Source organism: Euprymna scolopes, chromosome 4 (assembly GCF_053919585.1).
Source record: "Euprymna scolopes isolate OS-2025 chromosome 4, ASM5391958v1, whole genome shotgun sequence".
NCBI lineage: Eukaryota > Metazoa > Mollusca > Cephalopoda > Sepiida > Sepiolidae > Euprymna > Euprymna scolopes.
The window spans coordinates 169,322,655-169,342,324 of NC_136485.1; the positions used below are offsets into that span (position 1 = coordinate 169,322,655).

Sequence of the window (19,670 nt, forward strand, 5' to 3'; positions counted from 1 at the left end):
CTTTGATAGTTTGTCATTTTCCCTTGCGTACAAATGTTGCAGTTAAAGTTATTTGATGTTTTTATTTTCATTCCATCAACTACAGTCGGCAACTTTTTGATATCAGGAATATTGTAGTGCCCAAAAATTTTATGCCATGTCTGTAAATCATGGCAGGCGGTTTTCGATGGGACTACGCTATTTAAATAATATACTATTCTATTTTCTTTAATGTCGAATACAGTTCCATTCGGGTACACCAGTTTTGATTTATTGGGGCTAAAGTTTATATTTGCACTTTGCTTAATGACACCTTGTACAGAAAATATATTGTGTTTAAATTTCGGGATAAGTAGAGCGTTTTCTAGAATACAGAAACACAGTTCACCTTTATTGTTCCTTAGCGAGATTTTAGCATCGCCTCTTTTCAAAATGATATCATTTACTCGACTGCCATCAGCAAGTTCTACAAAATGATTCTGAGGCCTAAAGTTGGGATCAAAATTGATAAAATCACATTCATTCGTAATCACATGTGCTGTTGTACCACAATTGACAAGAAAATTATTACTGTTTGTTGAAGAGTCAAACGTACAGTAAAATAAAAATGTATGTTCACTAATGGAACTCTCCACATTTTTAATGGAGTCTCCTTTGAAAGTCCTGTATCTACATTCGAAACTCTTGTGATTAGGTCGGCCACAATTATAGCAAATAATTTTTGTACTTTTCTTAGGAGAAAAATTGTTTTTGGCAAAGTTGCGGTTTTTATTCCTGGCATGGGTATAATTTAATTTTGGTGTTTTTATGTGTGTATTTTTAAATTTCATGATATTTGTAGATTCGTTTTTTCTGTGATCATTTTCTCAGTTTCCTCGTAACTTCTGAGTGCCACCATGGATTAATTAAAGTCACGGGGTTTTCTTTCTGTTATCACGGTGGTAAATGGCTTGAAATCACTCGGTAATCCCTTGAGGACCAGAGAAATTAACAGACTGTCGCTAATAACTTCAGACATTTTTAAAGAATTTGCAGTGGTTTCAGCTCTTATAATAGAATCTGTAATGGTTTCGGCTTCTATTCGTTTTAGAAATGTCATTTCAGTAAATAAAGAAATGATTTTGGAATTTCCTTTTGATAAATAATGCTTATCTCAATATGTTCAATGCTTTGCAGCCATCGTCCAGGGCTTCCCCATGGTCATCTACGCACTGTATTAATTCCACAAAGACAGTTGCGTTCTTTTCAATGAAGTCGAGGTTGTTTCTGTTTTCAGGTTGTGACGAATGGCGCAAGGTGATAATACGGAAAGGATATACTAATGAAAGGATATACTAATGAAAGTGCTCGTCTGAGATCCAATCTATGGTCTCTTCTCACCAAACATTCATGAGAAAGACTAGACTCATCTAACTAAAAACACTATCAATAATTTCCCCACTGACCCTTTAATTCAGCTTTGGACCTTCTACTACCCTACTAAATTAAAACCCTAGTACACCTCCCATTTAATCCACAACCTAACTTGCATTAATCTCATAACATCACGACACAACCATACCCCTTTATTAGTAATATTGTGATAGAAACCCTATACTCCTTTTTACAGTACTCTTTATATAGTACGCTCCTCCTTTATCTTAAAATTCAATATAGTTCCCTGTAACAACATCAAAAAATTTATTTATTTATTTCATTCCTTGCTAGACGTCACATCCCCATCATGTTACCTAGCACCTTCTCTACTCTTCTGATGAGAAGCATTAGGCTTGGAAATGCCTTGGTATAAAGAGTCCCCTTTATTCCCCAACTAAATGTATGTATATCCTTATTAAATAAATGAATCAATCTATATTTACCAATGTATAGTTTTTGTGAATTCATTTTCCACTCCTATCGTCTCCTATATAAGCTCCATTGAAATTTGTTGAGCTTTATATTATCCTGATAAGTCTCCTCTTATAGAATTGAATTTACTCTCTTCTTCTATCTGCCCTCGTAATATATATACATATATACAGAGTGGGCCAAAAAAGGGTCCTATTTTTAAAAATTCACAACTTTTTTATTTATTGATTTTTTTTTTTTTCAGAATAAGTAAAGGACCCCTTCCGAAGCAAGCATGAGCCCTAAGGAACGTACCTTCATAATAGAGTGGTACTTTAAATCCAATGAGTCGATTTCGGAGACTCAACTCATCTATCGGCGTCATTACAACACCAGAAACTCTCCTTCGGCAAAAGCAATCCGAGGAATTATTGCTCGTTTTAGGGACCAACAAGGAATATCCGACATGGCGAGAAGTGGTAGGCCTCGTACTGTACGAACAGCTCAGAATTTTGAGGAATTGGAGAGAAGTTTGGAGGAGGATGCATCCACATCCACAAGGAGGAGATCAAAAGAACTTGGCATTTCTCGAACCTCACTTAAGAGAATGCTAAGAGAAAGAGGATATTTTCCATATAAAGTGCAGCTAGTTCAAGAACTTCAACCTCGAGATAATGAAAAAAGACTTGAGTACGCTATGCGACTCCAGGATTTGGCCAATGATGATCCCGATTTTCTCAAAAAAACTAATAATGTCGGATGAAGCCCATTTTCATCTTGATGGGTTCATCAATAAACAAAATTGCCGAATATGGGGTACGGAGAACCCAAGAATAATTCAGCAGCACACTTCACATCCACTCAAGTGGACGGTGTGGTGTGGCGTTACTGCTGAAGAGATAATTGGCCCCTATTTCTTTGAAGACGATGCCGGAAATCAGGTAACAGTAACGGATGACCACTACCGAGAAATGCTGCAAAATTTCTTGCAACTGTGGGTTGCCGCCAAACCTGACAGGATGTGGTTCCAACAGGATGGAGCCACAGCACACACTGCGAGAGATACCCTTACACTTTTACAGGGTATATTTGGAAATCAGATTATCTCTCGCAGTTGCGAAATTCAATGGCCTCCACGATCACCCGACCTTACAGCTCCTGACTTCTTCTTATGGGGCTACCTCAAAGAAAAGGTTTATGGCAATAAACCAAACAATATTGAGGAACTGAAAGCAAATATTGAAGCAGAAATAAGAGCCATAAGTCCTCAGATGTTGCAAACTGTTATGGAAAATGTTTCAAAAAGAGCCGAAGAGTGTGAAGCCGCCAACGGCGCCCATTTAGAAAACATTATTTTTGCTTAAAAAACTCAAAACAGTGTAAAAAACAATACTTTAGTTTTTGTAAGTTTTAAGAAGTGTTTTTCGGCCAAAATTTGTTTTGTTTATTTCAAAAAATCTCGGAAGGGTCAGTCTACACACACATAAAGTTTGGTGAGTTTAACTTTTATTTTGTGGAAGTTATTCAAATTTAAAGATAGGACCCTTATTTTGGCCCACCCTGTATATATATATATTTGGTGGAGATGGTAATTCATAAAAACTGAAGAAAGTGCTCAATACTGTTGTAGAGCTAATATGTGTTTTGTTTTTTATTACCGTATTATATAAGAACAAGTAGTTAATAAAACATGTTAAAAACACTCTGAAAAAGAGTTAAAAACATTTAATTTTAAAAAGGAAGTACAAAATAAGTGGATAGTCCTTAATCCGCGGAGTTTCGAAATACTTTCCTTCTCATCAGAAGGTAGGGATTAGCAAAATGCGGGATAGGAGTTTGCTTGAAAAAGTATTTAATGAAACTACAAATAAGTCATAGATCTTACTTGGTAACAAAACATGAAGCAGAGGGAATAGGGTGAAGAAAAAGGTGATTTCATGTGAATGGATAGTCTGGTAAAGGGTAAAATATCCAATAACGGTAAAATCCAAAAAAGTTGATTAAATTTCTATTTCCACAAGTAAAATCCAAAGGAATCGTGTTAATGAAAATGGCTCAAAGTAATCCAAAAGGCAGAATTCCATGGAATAATTCAACAAATGGGTACAAGGAAAAAAGGTATGAGTTCAAATAATATTATTAAAAGAAAGATAAATTGTGCACAGAAATAAAGAGATTTTAAAACACGGCTGTCAATACTGATTTAAGAAGAAGAATAAAAAAAATTGAATGGTGATTCAGTTATTTTTAGAACAGAAAAGGCAATGTCAAAATGACCCAGACAGGATGACGTTAAAGTGGTGCCAAATTTAAAGCAAATAAAGGTGTCAACTGAAATAGCCAAGTTATTACTTTAGAATTAAATTATCAGCAGGAGTTATTAAAAGAAGCAAATGGATTGTGAGGAATGATAAGTTAAATTGCTGACGGACCCAGTAGATCTTCCAGATCATCCGTCTAGGAGAAGGAAAACTCTGAAACTAAACCAAAGGGGAGGGAGGCCTCTTCAGTCTCGGATGACAACCTTTCTACAGCTGGTGACAAATTACCGGTTTGCAAACCTAAATTGCTTAAGGAGTAGATAAGTTCTGTCTATCGCCCGGCTTCCATACACCTTCTTTGCCTATTAGTCAGGCGCAGAGACACTATCACAGTGATTCGACAGAAACACCCAGTGGTAGATCTTGTTTCTTGTCTAGGGCAATGAACGCCGTTTCCCGACTCCCGACACACCCCACCCCTAAAACTGGGCATATGTGTACCACATATGCCTGAGCAATTAGATTGGGTTGGCCTTCCTCTGATGGGTTGAGGGTACCGGATTGACAGTTACTGGCTGCTGTTTCTGACTGGTAGTACAGGACCTCTAACTCTTTGGTAGCGCTTAGAGTGGCTGCTCCATCAACAGTTGTATAATATCGGGATGTTTGTAGTGCCATGTCGCGCATGGAAAGGGACCCTGCACTCATCCCCGGTGGGCTTTCCTGAGGCCACAGTCCTAGTTGAAAAAAGGGTCAGCTGATGGTCTACTTGTGATGCATGTGTGATATTCTGCATAACCTCCTGTTCAGCTCCCCCTTACTTAACTAAAACTCGTAAAAATTATGATGACAGTACAATCTAAAAATAAGCTTAAACCAGGCTTAGGGTCAAACAAATCCAACATGCCTCCTCCCTTGAGGCTTGCATTCACAAATATCCGTAGGCTTAGAACTAATTTAGCTGATGTTGAAGCATGTCTCCTAACACATACCTCGGATATCTTAGCACTAAGTGAGACTAACCTACACTCCTCCATCCCCTCTAACTACTTTAACATACCTGGATATCTCCCACTCTGCCGTAAGGACTCTGACAGACATATGCACGGAGCCTACATTCGTAACACCCTCCCCTTGACTAGAGAAACAAACCTAGAATCGGATGATCAAGACTTTATGTGCTTTAGACTAATCATGCAACACAACATTAGCTACTTTTACTTTCTCTACCGCTCTCCCTCGACCCAAGACTGCACCATAATAAACAAAGTCTCTGACAGCATAGACACAGCACTCTCCATCGACACTAGCGCACAAGTACATGTATTTGGTGACTTTATTATTTCCCTGACTGTACTATCTTGCAGAAATTTAAATGTAATGTGAACAGACATCTCGCTGCTCAACTCCCCACAGTCTCTTTTTTTCCCATTCTTTTCCTCCTTCGCGGTAAGGGTTCGAGCCTGCCTTCCTACTACCACTTTTTTTTTTTTTGTTTAACATACACCTCCAAACACACATATGTGGCAACAGTACTCCATACTTGGACGTATCTGGCTCTTATATAGATAGAGAATTGCATCAGCAGTGAGATATATACTGGATCGATAGAAGGATCCCACCATTTTTCCAGCAGCCTTGGCAACAGATTTCATGTACGTATTCCATTTAAGATCAGGAGTAAAGGTCAATCCCAGAAGCTTATCAAAACATGGAGCCTCCCCTAGATGAGAGCCATCCATTTCAATTGATGCCAGATGGGGATCAGAGCGTTGATGATGTAAAGATAGGAGTTTGGTTTTAGATGCATTAAAGGTAACCAGCCACGTCTTCCCCCACTGAACCACTCGTTCGAGATCAGAGGAGAGAGAATCAGAGAGAGCTTTGTCATTTATGGCCTTTGATGTGTTGCTGTAAATGGAATCAAGGTTCTTGATTAGCTTGGCGACCTCATGCACAGATATTTGTATGTTACCTAGCGTGTTCTGTGTTATAGGAGGAAATATGGGGAGTTGATGGCCTTCGTCGCATAGGGTAGAATTAACTGCAAAGTTTTTGGCAAATAGTTTGGCCTTGTCTGAAGCTGAGAAGATGACCTCTGGTCCGTTGATAATGGTTGGGATAGAACACACACTTCTATTCAGGATCCTATTTGTTATTTGGGAACCAAGCCGCTGATCAGCTACTTTGGATTTAACAGACTGGGCATATAGCTCTCTTACATTTTTTATTACTCTTTTACAGTGGTTGCTTGGCGTTCCTGAAAGCAGCTTTAGTCTCAGTGCATCTATTACGTTGGTAGTTATGGAAAAAGTGATTTCTGTGCGCGATGGCAGCAGCACATTCTGGGGAGAACCATGGCTGGCTGTTAGGTTTTTGTTGGAATTTTTAAAAAATTGTTAGATGGTATGAATCGATCTATGCCTACAATTAATGTAAAAAAAACCTTTTGATGGTTTCGTTTGTTATGTAAAAAAAAAAGAGAGACAGAGGAGAAGAAGGAAAAAAAACTTTAAAAGAACTTTGCAACTCTGTCTTGCATTTTTTTTTTTTTTACATAGGCATCACCACATTATCAAGGCCCAGAGGCCACTCAAGGATAAGGGTTAAAGAGTGTACAGTAGAAATTGGACAATATAGTAATCATTAGTAATGAAAATTTGGTAAATTTGATAACTTATATGGAACGGCTCATCAAGAACTTATTTACTTTAGACTTGAACACAACCATATTGTAGTCAGCCGGAAAGCAGGAAAACGGAAGACAATTCCACAGGCGTGCAGTTCTAAGAAAGAAGCTTTGGAATCTACGTTTAGGTTTAGGCACAGATAAAGAGTGGGGGGAATTATTGATAGTGTTTCTTGTGAAAGTTTGGCGAGGGGGGACCATAGATTGAAGCTCAGTCGAACACTTTCCATAAAAATAACGATACATCAGAGACAAACTCGCAACATCTCTTCTGTGAGATAGAGGTTGCAAGGAGGAGAAAAGGACATCTCCTACGAGGCTACGAAGTCTATTTTGAACTCTATCAAGGCAGGACAAGTCCTTTCTAGCAGCTCCTGCCCAGATGTGGCAACAGTATTCCATCCTTGGACGTACCTGGCTCTTGTATACATAGAGAATAGCATGTTTTCTTTCCTGGAAAACAAAAAAAGAACGTTTTTGTTAAAGGACTGAATTTAAAGACTTGAAAGAAATAATTTTTTTTTTTTTTGTATGTGTTTTTCATTTCAGCCTTTCTTTCACGTAAGATTTTTTTTTTTTGTATTTGTTTTTTTTTTTGTATTTGTTTTTTTTTTTTTTTTCAAAGGTTTTTAAAATCTGAGCTTTGGGAAATAAAAGCAATCATAACATTTTATTTTCTTTTAAATAAATTTGGATCATTTTAATCTCATTTCATGTCTGTATTTCATTTGCTCATTTCTCTAGTTTCCCATCCCCGGAATATTGGCTTTACTTGTTTATTTTTGCTTTTCTTTTTTTTTTCTCTTTCTATTTGTTACCTTAAAAAACAGATTTTGGTGACGACCCCAAAATTCCGTCAAACGTTATAATTGAAAACTGAACCCCCACGTGAAAAGTTATGAAACATTTTTTTATAATCTGAAATTTAAGTCTCTAATCGATGATATTAACAGGGAAAAAAGTAATTTAAAAAAAGTAAAAATTGTGGAATTTAGAGGAGGGAGCACTCTCGATTAACGTCCGCCGCAAAGATTACTTGTGGAGATAGAATCGGTAGATCGGTTATTTAAAAAAAAAAAAAAAATGTCGTTTTAAACAAAAACAATACTATGTACTTAATTGTCATGTCGAAAATAGTAATATATCCCAAATTTTTGAAAATTCATCGAGTAGAAAGTTAGTGAAAGTTAAAAGTCATTTTTACGGAAAATTGGGTAAAATTGCATTTTTCTTAGATGTTATAAATAGATAGTTCACAGACAGGAGACATAACTCGAAAAGCAAAATTTAGATTACGCCGACATTAGCGATAGACATTTTTTTTTTTTTTTTTTTTTTTTACTAAGAAAACATATTAGGGTAAATATGAAGAATTACTCCACCCTTGAAAATTCCTTGAAAATTACCACTCTTCAAGGTTTTCGGGGTTGCTGAAAATGAAAATAACATTTAAAATTACGGCAAACGAGTAGTTTCCAAGATATAAAGAAATGTTAGTTTTTAAAAAGTGGGGATCACTTATCTATATTAATTTAACGTAAGATGAGCACCCACTTTGTGGCCACGATTTTTTCCGGGGGGGGGGGGGTTCTTTCCATCCTCGGAAAATCCTCTAAAATTACCACTAACATTTAAAATTCCAAGAAACAAGTAGTTTCCAAGATATGCACTCACTTTTTTTTTTTTTTTTTTTTGAGAGGACGACTGCCGGTTTGTTTTTCGTTCTTTTTTTAGAGGGGGGGGGGATATTCAATTATAGAACTTGTATAGTTTTTTAATAGGTGCTTATGCAGTTCAATTAACCGTTTTAACGTAAGAAACGCGCCGACATTAACTGAGCAGAAGCGGCCGCCACAACACCCCCGCCCCTCCACCGTCTCCCATCAAATGTAAACAGAATTTTTGTAAAATAGTAAACAGTTCTTCTGCTCAAAACAGTTAATTAAACTGTATAAGCACCTGTTAAAAAAACTATACAAGTTCTATAATTGAATATCCCCCACCAAAAAAGGAATGAAAAACAAACCGGCAGTCTCCTCCCTCCCACCACGCCTAAAAAAAAAGTGGCCATAAAGTGAGTGCATTTCTTCATATCTTGGAAACTACTTGTTTCCTGGAATTTTAAAAGTTAGTGGTAATTTTAAACGATTTTCCGAGGGTGGAAAGAAAGTCCGGTAAATATTTTCAGATACGTTACAACAGAACACCGACCACTCTAATTGTTTTTTTTTTTTTTAGAGGTAATCGAGGCCGCTGACAACGAATCTGATAATCAAACCCGGGATTTACCGTTTGCATGGTATTAACCCCTGAGACCACGAACTATTTCGGTAAAACTAAAACGGTAAATTTACCCCGGGTTTGATTATCAGATCCGTTGTCAGCGACCTCGATTACCCATAAAAAAAACAAATTACAGTGGTCGGTGTTCTGTTGTAACGTATCTAAATATTTACCGAAAGTTCCCCCCCCTCTCGAAAAAAAAAAATCGTGGCCACAAAGTGGGTGCTCATTTTACGTTAAATTATTATCGAAAAGTGATCCCCCAGATTTTTAAAACATACATTTCTTCATATCTTGGAAACTACTAATTTGCCGTAATTTTAAACGTTATTTTGGTTTTCAGCGACCCCGAAAACCTATAAAAGTGGTAATTTTAAAGGAATTTTGGAGGGTAGAGTAACTCTTCATATTAGCATTATATGAATTTCCGTAATTTTGGGATATATTACTATTTTCGACATGACAATTAAGTCCGTAATATTGTTTTTGCTTAAAACAGCAAAATAGATAAAAACAAAAAAATAAACAAAAAACAACAACAAAACGAATCTGTCGGCTCTATTTTAACAGGCAATAAAGTAAAAAGGCTAAAATGCAGAAGTGCCTCCGCACTCGCACTGCTAACAACTGCGCCATTTGCATCATCATTGTATTATGTTTGGAGATCAAGAAACAAAATAATTTTTTTTATTTACTTTTATTTTTGTTTGTAAGTTTATTTGGGAGGGGGGTAGAGAGAGGGGAAAGAGAGGAACAGAGAAGGGGAGAAAGAGAGGGACAGTACGGGGGAAACGGAAGAGAGACAGAGAGAGAAAGCGGAAGAAGAAACAGAAAGAGAAAGTGGAGAGAGAAGGGGAGAAAGAGAGGGGAGAGGAGTAGGAGAAAAAGAAGGAAAGGTTAGAAGAAACAAGAGATAAACAAAGACAGAGAGAGGGGGGGGGGAGAATAAGAGGAGGAGAAAAAGAGTGAGAGGTTAGAAGAAACAGGAGAAAAACAGATATATAGAGACCATGGGAAAAAGAAAGAAAGAAAAAGGTTAAGAGGAAATGAGCAGAAAGAGAGTGGGAAAGTGAGGAATACAAATAGAGGGTGAGAAGGAGAAAAGAAGACAGAAGGAACGAGTGAGTGAAAGAGAGAAGGAGAAAGAGAGTGAGAGAGAGGGGAGAGATACGGCAGAGAAAAAGAAAGATTGAGAGAAAGAGAATGAGGAAACAAATAAAGAGAAAAAGAGAGAATTAGATAAAAAATATATTTTAGGTTAAGTTAGTGGTGGTTGAATGTAAAACCAACTTTATGTTGTGACGTCATTAAAACAAAATGAAACTAAACGAAAAACTGTAAGCCCGAAAATAAACAAAAACAAAAATAACTGAACGGATCAGAGGAAAATAACTGTGAAATATATTCGTGTTTACAATGTTATTTTTTAAGAAGATTTTAAAAATTGTTTTAATTTTCCATATTTCATGTTTGTTTGTTTTTTATTATTACTTATTTCAAAATATATTCGATTAATCTATGTATTAGCACGCACGGCCACCAGCTATTAACCAAGTTACGTATAGGCAAAAAAAAACAAAAAAAAAAAAACAAATACGGGAGAGCTTGTTTATTAGTCACATTAAATACAGAGACTGATGAAATCGTTTTTTAAAAATCTTAAATTTACTTTATGTATGAAAACGTTAAAAGTTTATTGACAAAAGTTTCGCTGATTCTCTCTCTCTCTCTCTCTCTCTCTCTCTCTTTCTCTCTCTCTCTCATTATCAATCATGTGAGCGATAAAAAAAGTTTTTCCGTTGAAATCGATAGATCTTTCAAGTTAGCTAACAATATATCTCGCCACCTTTTACTTCGTACGCTTTCAATATCCGATGATTCACGGAAAACCCACCCTTCCTTTTTCCAAGTAACAAGTTCTTCTCTTTACTCTGTGGACCGTCCCATTCTGTATTTAAAGGTCGTAAGCCGCACACACAGACAGGAAATCTTTCAAACCCACATTTTGCGTTAATAAAAATATATATATATATATATATATATATATATATATATATATATATATATATATATATATATATATATATATATTTGCATTTTTCCTTTTAATATCATGGAGATGTCCTCTGAAATAGGGACGAAACATTGATCATTTCATAAATTCATTCGATTTTTCTTTTTTCAAAACAAAAAAATAACAATAATAAAGGACTCTTTCTCGTCATGGATTATTCGAAATGTATGTATATGATTCCAATTTTTATGAAAAACTTATACGAAGAAAACGGCGAACTGCCAATTAGGGATGCCATCCGCTTTGTTCGGTCAAATTCCCCACCAAATATTTTAAATACAGACGAGGATATAAAAGAATGGTTAAATTTCCACTCGGCATATTTCAGGCTTAAAAATAATAACGCCATTGTAGGCACCACACGAGTCACTTTGTGTGATAAACACTGCAAGGAACCAGGATCCTGTCGAGGGAGGTGCTCTAAACTACATCTTTGTAGGTTCTTCATCTTGACTGAAGAATTCAGATGCCCGAGGGAATGTAGATTCAATCACGATTTTAAAGATCACCACAACGACAACGTTCTACGTAAACACCATTTGCAGTTTCTAAACGAGGACCAACTGAGATGCTTATTCAGGAAACCCGAAAATCGGCACCAGCAGACCCTGCCCCCAATTTGTTGGAATTTTAATTCAAACAAATGTGAGAAGAAAAACTGCAGTTTCCTACATATCTGTAAACGATTTATTATCGACCGATGTCCCTATAAGAAGAATTGTAATCTCTCTCACCTGATTGATGGTAAAATTTTAGCCATATTGAGGAATTACGGTATTTATATAACTGATATACCCGAAGGCCTCCAGAAATTACGACATATGTATTCTGCAAGCGAATTGTCCTCCCCTACGAGTCTGAGAAAAGTGGGATTGGCCTCTGATATCCGTCGTACCAGCATCGATGCCCAATCGAAGACAGAAACTGGAGACCGTAAAATACTTTTTCCGTCTAAATCTCTAACTAATTTGTCGACAATCGGAAGGGGTCGCCAACGAAAACAACCTTATCAAAAACGGGATGATAAAAGAAAACGCGACGACCAAATGAAACATGTCGCGACTACCACCAATATCTGTATGAATTTTCTGGCCTTTAAATATTGTTCGAATTCTGACTGCAAACATCACCATCGGTCATCTCCGTATCAATGGCAATATAAGATCGATTTCGAAATGAATGATTGGAAAGATTTTGATCCGCGGACAAATGAAGAGCTCGAAAAAAAATACTGCAGTCTTTTCAGCGAACAACTTGTTTCGGGCATTAGCGGGTAAGTTTTAACAAAATAACTTTATTTGGTGCTTTTTTACATCGGTGATCTTTTCAACCAACACATTTCAGGTGAAAACATTATTAAGTGCTTAAATGTCATGTCGAAAATAGTAATATATCAAAAAATTAGTTATAGTTAAAAGTAATTTGGGTTTGTATTACTGTACACATAGATTCGAAAAAGTTGTCAAAAAACAAATATATAACAAATAAATGTTATCAAAGGCAAGATAAGTTACTTTTCTACCAAACTGGATATAATTTTCGTGTTTTTATTCAATTTAACATGTTTATTCAGCTCGAAAAGCATACAGTGTTTACCGATGTATTGGAAAATTCAAAATGGCGGCCGATTCTCTCTTTAACACGGTAAGTTCGGGAAAAGATGTTATAAATAATAAACTAGACAAAATACTATTAAAAACCACCGAATATATGTCAAGTTATGTCACGGTAACATATATTGAGCGAATTTCTAACAGTATTTTGTCTAGTTTATTATTTACTACACCTTTTTCCAAACTTACCATGTTAAAGAGAGAATCGGTCGCCATCTTGAATGTTCCAATACATCGGTAAACACTGTATGCTTTTCGAGCTGAATAAACATGTTAAATTGAATAAAAACACGAAAATTATATCCAGTTTGGTAGAAAAGTAACTTATCTTGCCTTTGATAACATTTATTTGTTATATATTTGTTTTTTGACAACTTTTTCGAATCTATGTGTACAGTAATACAAACCCAAATAATTTTTTTATATTAATTACATATTTTTTTTATTTAAAACTTTAATAATTTTTATTTAAAAACTAATAATTCGTAATATTCGTGATTTGACGGTGTACAATACTGATGTGACTCTTCTAGAGTTGTCGAACTTTGCCGGGACTTAACTGCACGACTGCCCTTTTTTTTTTCATATCATGGAAACTATTTTTCTGCGCCACTTTTAAATGTTATATTCGTTTCCAGTACCCTCGAAAACCGGTATTATTATACAAACACCGTGACAGCGTTAGGGTTAGGGTTAGGATTAGGGTTAGGGTTAGGGTTAGGGTTTAGGGTTAGGTTTAGGGTTAGGGTTAGGGTTGGGGTTAGGGTTAGTGTTAGGGTTAGGGTTAATTCGCTGTCACGGTGTTTGTATAGTTTTACCCGAAAACCTTTAAACGTTGTCATTGTAAAAGTCTGTTTAGAGTTCCTATTTACAATGTCTCCCCACGGGACAGAGTTAGACACCAGGGTCGTTTTTTAATGTGGAGAAAAGGAACAAAAATAAAAATTGTCTCAGTCGTGAAGGATTCCTCCTCCACTGACAGAGAACAAGAACTTGAAGTGCAGCATCTGAAGAACAGATACTACACTTTGAGATATTAAATCTTTTATTCATGTTAAAAAAATACAGAAAAAAAATCAACGATGAACAAAAAACTTAGGCACATGGCCAACTCAAAAGGGGGGATTTTGGGGGTCGTTGGTCATCCTTGTCACTCCAGAACTAAACAAAGTCAAAAGTTTCTCCCAGCTAGTATCTTCTTTCACCATAATACCGCATTCACCCTTTCATATTGGGGGACGTCCTAGTAACTCCCAATTTTTAAAACATTTTTTATTGACGTGTAAAAACAAAAAAGATAACAATAAAATGGTAACAATAATTCATTTGTGTCGAGGGAGGGGGAAGAAAAAACAAAAGGTGATTAGTAGGACCCTCCCAACCCCGTCTAGTTGATAGACTGCCCGTTCCACTAGGTTTGTAAAAGGAACCTCGCTTCTGCGGGTCAGTCTCTAGGTGGGGATGCCCTCTAGATGGGGGTGAATGGAGAAAAGAAAATTTTGTGGGTAAGGGATGGAGGTTAGTTTGTATTTCTTTTTCTCCAAGATGGGTAAAATTTAGAGGAAGGGGTGAAAACAAAAATTGCAGGTAAGAGGGGATGGGGATCTTGGAGGCTTCCTAATCGGGGAGGGATGGAACACACACTCAGCTAGCTGAGAGACTACTTGTTTAATTTAACTTTACAGAACTGCGCGTTCCACACCTAGGCGGGGAACACGTATTCAAATTTGGCTCCTCTTCGTACACACAGACTTGCCACATGTATCCATCTTCTGTCAAATGCCGCGCGATGCAGCCTTCTTCTATCACATCTGATCTTCACCCGTAGTTGGTGTTTAAAGAACGCGATCAGATCTTGATCAGAAAAAGACAACACCCCCCGGCAACCTTGCAGACGCGACGTCCAAATCACCATTCTCGCCACGGCCAGAATCGTAACGTAGACCATTTGTCTTTCCCGGTCCCACGGCGGCCTCACGTTGTCCACAACATTGGATACAATAATTGGGCGAGGATGCTCAGGATCGATGCGAGCCGTCACCCCACTGACATACGACCAGTACTGGCGGAGTTCGCGGCAATCGAAGAAAGCGTGATCCGTAGTTTCCACAGCCGTTGTCCCACAACGGGGACAATCAGGCGACTCCAGAAACCCAGAACTGCATTGTATGTTGTTGAGTGGAAGTGCATTTCGGGCCAATCGCCAGGTCAGAGAGAACTCCGAATTGTTCAGATGACTCGAACCTGGCGCCCAGCTCCACGCGGAGCGGATCTCACTCTGCTGCCACCCCAAACGCGCGCATAGCGGGTCGTCAGCGGCCCCCTTCACTAGATCCCTGTGGAGTTCCCTACGGGTAGCAGTCACAAGGTCACTGGACCTTGGTAGTCGTTTTAGCGCGGCTCGGCACTCTTTCATGTAGGCAGATTCTCCCCGCGGCCTGCGATGGCTCTCGATGGAAGGGTCGAGAACGAGGTCGGGGAAGGCGGCAGTAACCACGGGGTGCCACGGTTGGTCCTCCTGCATATAGTGGCTCAGGAAGGCCAGCCTCTCAGCATCTCGATGACACTTCAAGTCCGGCATTCCCAAGCCTCCCTCACACGGACGTTGAATACAGACCTGTCTGCTCATCCAGTGTCTTCCTCTGTCCCAAAGGAGCGAGGACAAGAGTTCGACAAGAGCTTTTAGGTGTTGTGCAGGCAGGGGAAGTACGGCCAGTCGGTAAAGGATGAGAGGAAAGACGTAAGTGGCGCACGCCTCAGCTCTACCCTTTAAGGAAAGTTTCCTAGGAAGCCACGAATTGACTGCAGCCTCCACCTTTGACCTTACCTCCAACCAATTCTTGTCAAGCTGGAGACCCGGTCCGAACCACACGCCGAGGATCCGGACCGGGCCATTTGTCCAGCTGAAGGGCGCAGGGAGGTTTGCGTTGCCACTCCATGCGCCCAACCGCAGTCCTACCGACTTGTTGCGGTTTATCTTGGCCCCTGTAATTCTTTCGTACTGTGTGAGTGCCTCCGACACGACCTCAATGTCTCTGAAGCCCGACACGAAGATCGTGACATCATCGGCGAACGCGGATACCTTGGCAGCTGTGCCGCCAGGCAGAGCCATTCCGCGCAGGGCCGAATTTGCCTTCCCATGTCTCAGCTTGCGGAGAAGAGGCTCCAAAGCCAGGACATAAAGCAGGGGCGACAGCGGACAACCCTGACGAACCGACCGAGAGATAACAAAGGGTTTCGAGCGCTTTCCGTTCACTTGCACGACAGCCATGGGCTGTCGATACATTATGGAGATCCACTTGCAAAAGTCCGGTTTAAAACCGGCGGCCTCTAAGACAGATGCCAGGAAACGATGGTCGACCCTATCGAAAGCTTTGGACTGATCTAAGTTTATCAGCGCGGCTTCCGTGTCGTCATCTATTCCCCCCTCTAGGATCATGCGGATCAGGTGCAAGTTGTTCTGAATCGATCTCCCCTTCACAGCGTAGTTCTGTTCCGGTTCAACCAACTCGTCGATAACAACCTGCAGCCGATTCGACAGGACCTTGGCCAAAATCTTCAACTCTGTGTTTAGCAGAGTTATGGGCCTGTAGTCGTCTAACTCTTCCCCTCCATGCCCGTCACCTTTCTTCAGCAATGTGATCACTCCCTTGGTCACCTGCCCTGGGATGGATCCCTGAGCAAACCAATGGTTGAACATATCCGTCAGAAGAGGCAGAAACATGGGCGACAGCCTCAAGTACAGTTCGTATGGCAGACCATCAAGTCCTGGCGATCTGTCACAGCTGACCTGCTTCAGCGCAGTAAAGACCTCCCGCTCCGTCACCCGGCCCTCGCAACTAGCCGCTCTAGCCGCCTCGAGGCGGGGAGAGTCGGCCAAATAGTCGCTAAACTCAAGGACCGGAAGATTGGGCTGCTGCGTAAAACGCTCCTCGAAATGTTCTCGAAACCCCTCGCAGATCTCCCGAGTCGATTCCAGGGTGCGTCCATTCGGATGTTTGATTTTTGCAATGTATTTGTCCGAGCCACGCCTAGAAACCTCACGGCGCACGTCTGCATCAGAATTGACTGCTTCGTTGCCTATCTTTCTAAGCCTAGCTCTAACTACTTGGCCTTCGTAACGCTCGCTAGTCTCGCGTAGAAGGTCCTGCTTAGCTAGTTCCTGACTAACCCTATCACCCTCCCCCGTAGCCTGGGCTAGTTTCTGCTCTAGCTTCTTCTTCGTCTTGGCCTTATCTAGTGCGAGGCGCTGGGCATACTTGACGGAGAAGCTTCTGATCTTGGCTTTGAGACCTAACCACCACTTACTCCCGGTAACCGCCCCCACTAGTGCCTTCTTAATCAATTCTCTTAACTGATCTTGGAAGTCTTGTATCTCCAGAAGGGAGGTGTTTAACTTCCAGTACCCCGCTAACTTAGGCCTATTTCCTAGCTTCAGCCGGGCCATAACTAATTTATGGTCCGTCTGGCCTAGCCAAGTGAACGTGGGACAAGATAAGAAGTCTACTTCGCCTCTCCTAACTAACATCCTGTCCAAATAAGTATTTGGATAGGAGGAAACACTATTGGTCCACGTCCACATCTCCCGCCCTGGATGCTCGACCCGAAACCTGTCGACCAGACCGCATCTAGCCATCAGATCAGCCAGGCTGGACTCGCACCTCTCCGATCCTCTAGCTCCGCCTCCTACCTTATCTATGTCGGGGTCTAAGATGGAATTCCAATCCCCCATTAGCACTACCCGCTTCCGACAATCTACAAACGCGTCAAGCTGACTGAAGAATGAGACCCTCTCACGAGCGGTGCTGGGCGCATGAACCGCAATCACCCAAAACACAGAATCTTTTATGGCAACATCGGCCACAACCAGCCTACCCACTGCATCTCTATGGACAACGTCGACCGTCGCCGACAGGGTACGTTTAACCAGCACGGAAACTCCCTTCCCCCGCGGGCTGCCATATGCTGAGAAAACCTCAAAGTCTCGGGCCAGCACCTGACAGTCCACAGAGGAAACGAAATGCGTCTCCTGAATCGCAGCGACATCCACTCCCAGGGACAAGAGGTCGTGCCGGAGGCGAGCCGCCCGGCCCGATGATCTCAAGCCCCTCGCATTCAGACTAGCCAAATTCAAAGCCATGGTACCTACCTTAAGGTGTGTTACACTCAGCTCCGAAGTCAGCCGGGGAAAGGACACCGACGTTGTGTGCAATGCTCAAGGTGGTCAGGTTTTTCATGTCCTGACCTTCTCTCACAATGCCGCCAACATCCAAAGGGTAAGTCAATTTAAGGGCCCTATAGAGTGACGGATGGACCAACACTGGGACCCTTCCCTTGCATTGTTTTGCGAGTTCCTCAAGGGAAGGGTCATTTTTCCTAATCAGTTCAATTCCCGGACCAGCCCCTTCAGCGGCTTCCAGCATTGTCCACACGTTGGTTTTGCAGGCCTCAGGAAGCCTGACGAAAGTTGTTAGCCGTGGGGCGTCCGGGAAATTAGAGGGGACATTAACGTCTTTTCCCCCTATCTGTTGGCAGTCCAGCAGAGGTTTTAAATTTTTTCTCTGCCGGTGTGGTACGCCCATTGCCACAGACAGGGGGTCTACAGAACAAAGTTCCTCTCTCGTTTCGAGGGCGAGAGTCCCTGTTGGAGTGAGTCCGTAAGTGGGAGAATCTGAAGGGTCTCTCCCCCTCCCGGGTTCATTCTTTTCTTTCTGGGATGGCGGCTCAATTTGCATTGGTGTGGGGACGAGTGTCTGTGTGGTGTCTGGTGTTGGTGTTGGTGCGGTGTCTGGTGTTGGTGTGATGTCTGGTGTTGGTGTTGGTGCGGTGTCTGGTGTTGGTGTTGGTGCAGTGTCTGGTGTTGGTGCAGTGTCTGGTGTTGGTGCGGTGTCTGATGTTGGTGTTGGTGCGGTGTCTGATGTTGGTGTTGGTGTTAGTGCGGTGTCTAGTGTTGGTGCAGTATGTGGTATGGGGGTGGAAGTGGGTTGTGTTGTTGTTAGAGGTGGTGTATGCTCACAGGGAGTGGGGGCTGCCTTTTCTTCCCCTTTCCTTTTCTTTTTTATTCTTTTGAATGAACCGGGGAGTGGTGAGGTTGAGTTCCTCTCCCTCTCACTAGCAGATTCATCCTCAGAGGAGCAGTGTTTTCTTCGCTTGATCCCCGTCTCAATTGGTGTGGGGACCGTTGGTTGTTGCTGCTCCTCTAATTGTTGTTTCTCCGGTTGATGCTGTTGCTTTTCTGGTTGCTGCAGCCGTTTTTGTTGCTGCTGTTCTGGCTGTTGCTGCTGTTTTTGTTGTTGCTGCTGTTTTCGTGGCATTGGTTGTGGAATTGGCCGCGGCAGCTGATGTTGTTGCTGCGGCTGGTTCAACGGCTGGTTTGGCTGCTGCTGCTGTGTCTGCTGCCATGGCTGTTGCTGCGGCTGTTGTGGAGGCTGCTGTTGTTGTTGCTGCCTCTGTTGTTGGGTTGGTTGTGGGACGGTGGCAGATGGGATTGTGAGCTTCCGTTTCCGCCTCATTACCGTGATCCATTCCTCCCCTTTGGGCTCCTGCACAGTTTTGGGTTTCCTCGGTGCTGGGGTTGGTGCTCTGGTTGCAGGAGTTGTGACAGCCTGTTTGGACACTGGTGCTGTCTCAGAGGTTGGGACCGCCTTTAGTGTCACTTGAGTAGGATTTGACCTTTGAGGGCAGCTCTTGGCCATGTGACCCTGTTTTTGGCAAAACCAGCAGTGCGGACGACGCCCCTCCACTACTACTGTCATAGTTGCCTCCTTAAATGTCAGCTGTGCTGGTATCGCCTGGAAGCCTTCTTTCTTTAGCCTCATGGCCACAGTGTAGCTGCCCAAGTGCATGCCGGTTTTCGACCGCACTGGGGTTATTTTTTCCACCTCGCCGAACTGTGTGAAGAAGGATCCCAGGATTTCTGCTGATATTTGCATAGGTACATTGAA

The 19,670-nt window shown here is 41.0% G+C and overlaps 2 protein-coding genes across 2 annotated transcripts in view; one reads left to right on the forward strand and one right to left on the reverse strand.

Moving 5' to 3' along the window:
* The window catches only part of LOC145270142 (protein mono-ADP-ribosyltransferase PARP12-like), a 56,112-nt gene extending 44,154 nt beyond the window's left edge, over positions 1-11,958 (reverse strand). Inside the window, exon 1 of the mRNA XM_080125755.1 lies at positions 11,848-11,958. Within this exon, the coding sequence (XP_079981881.1) occupies positions 11,848-11,873 (26 nt within the window). The 5' untranslated portion in view covers positions 11,874-11,958. The remainder of the gene's footprint in view (positions 1-11,847) is intronic.
* Positions 11,127-19,670, forward strand: part of LOC145270138 (protein mono-ADP-ribosyltransferase PARP12-like) — a 96,644-nt gene continuing 88,100 nt past the window's right edge. The window contains exon 1 of the mRNA XM_080125748.1: positions 11,127-12,386. Coding sequence (XP_079981874.1) covers positions 11,263-12,386 — 1,124 coding nt within the window. The 5' untranslated portion in view covers positions 11,127-11,262. The remainder of the gene's footprint in view (positions 12,387-19,670) is intronic.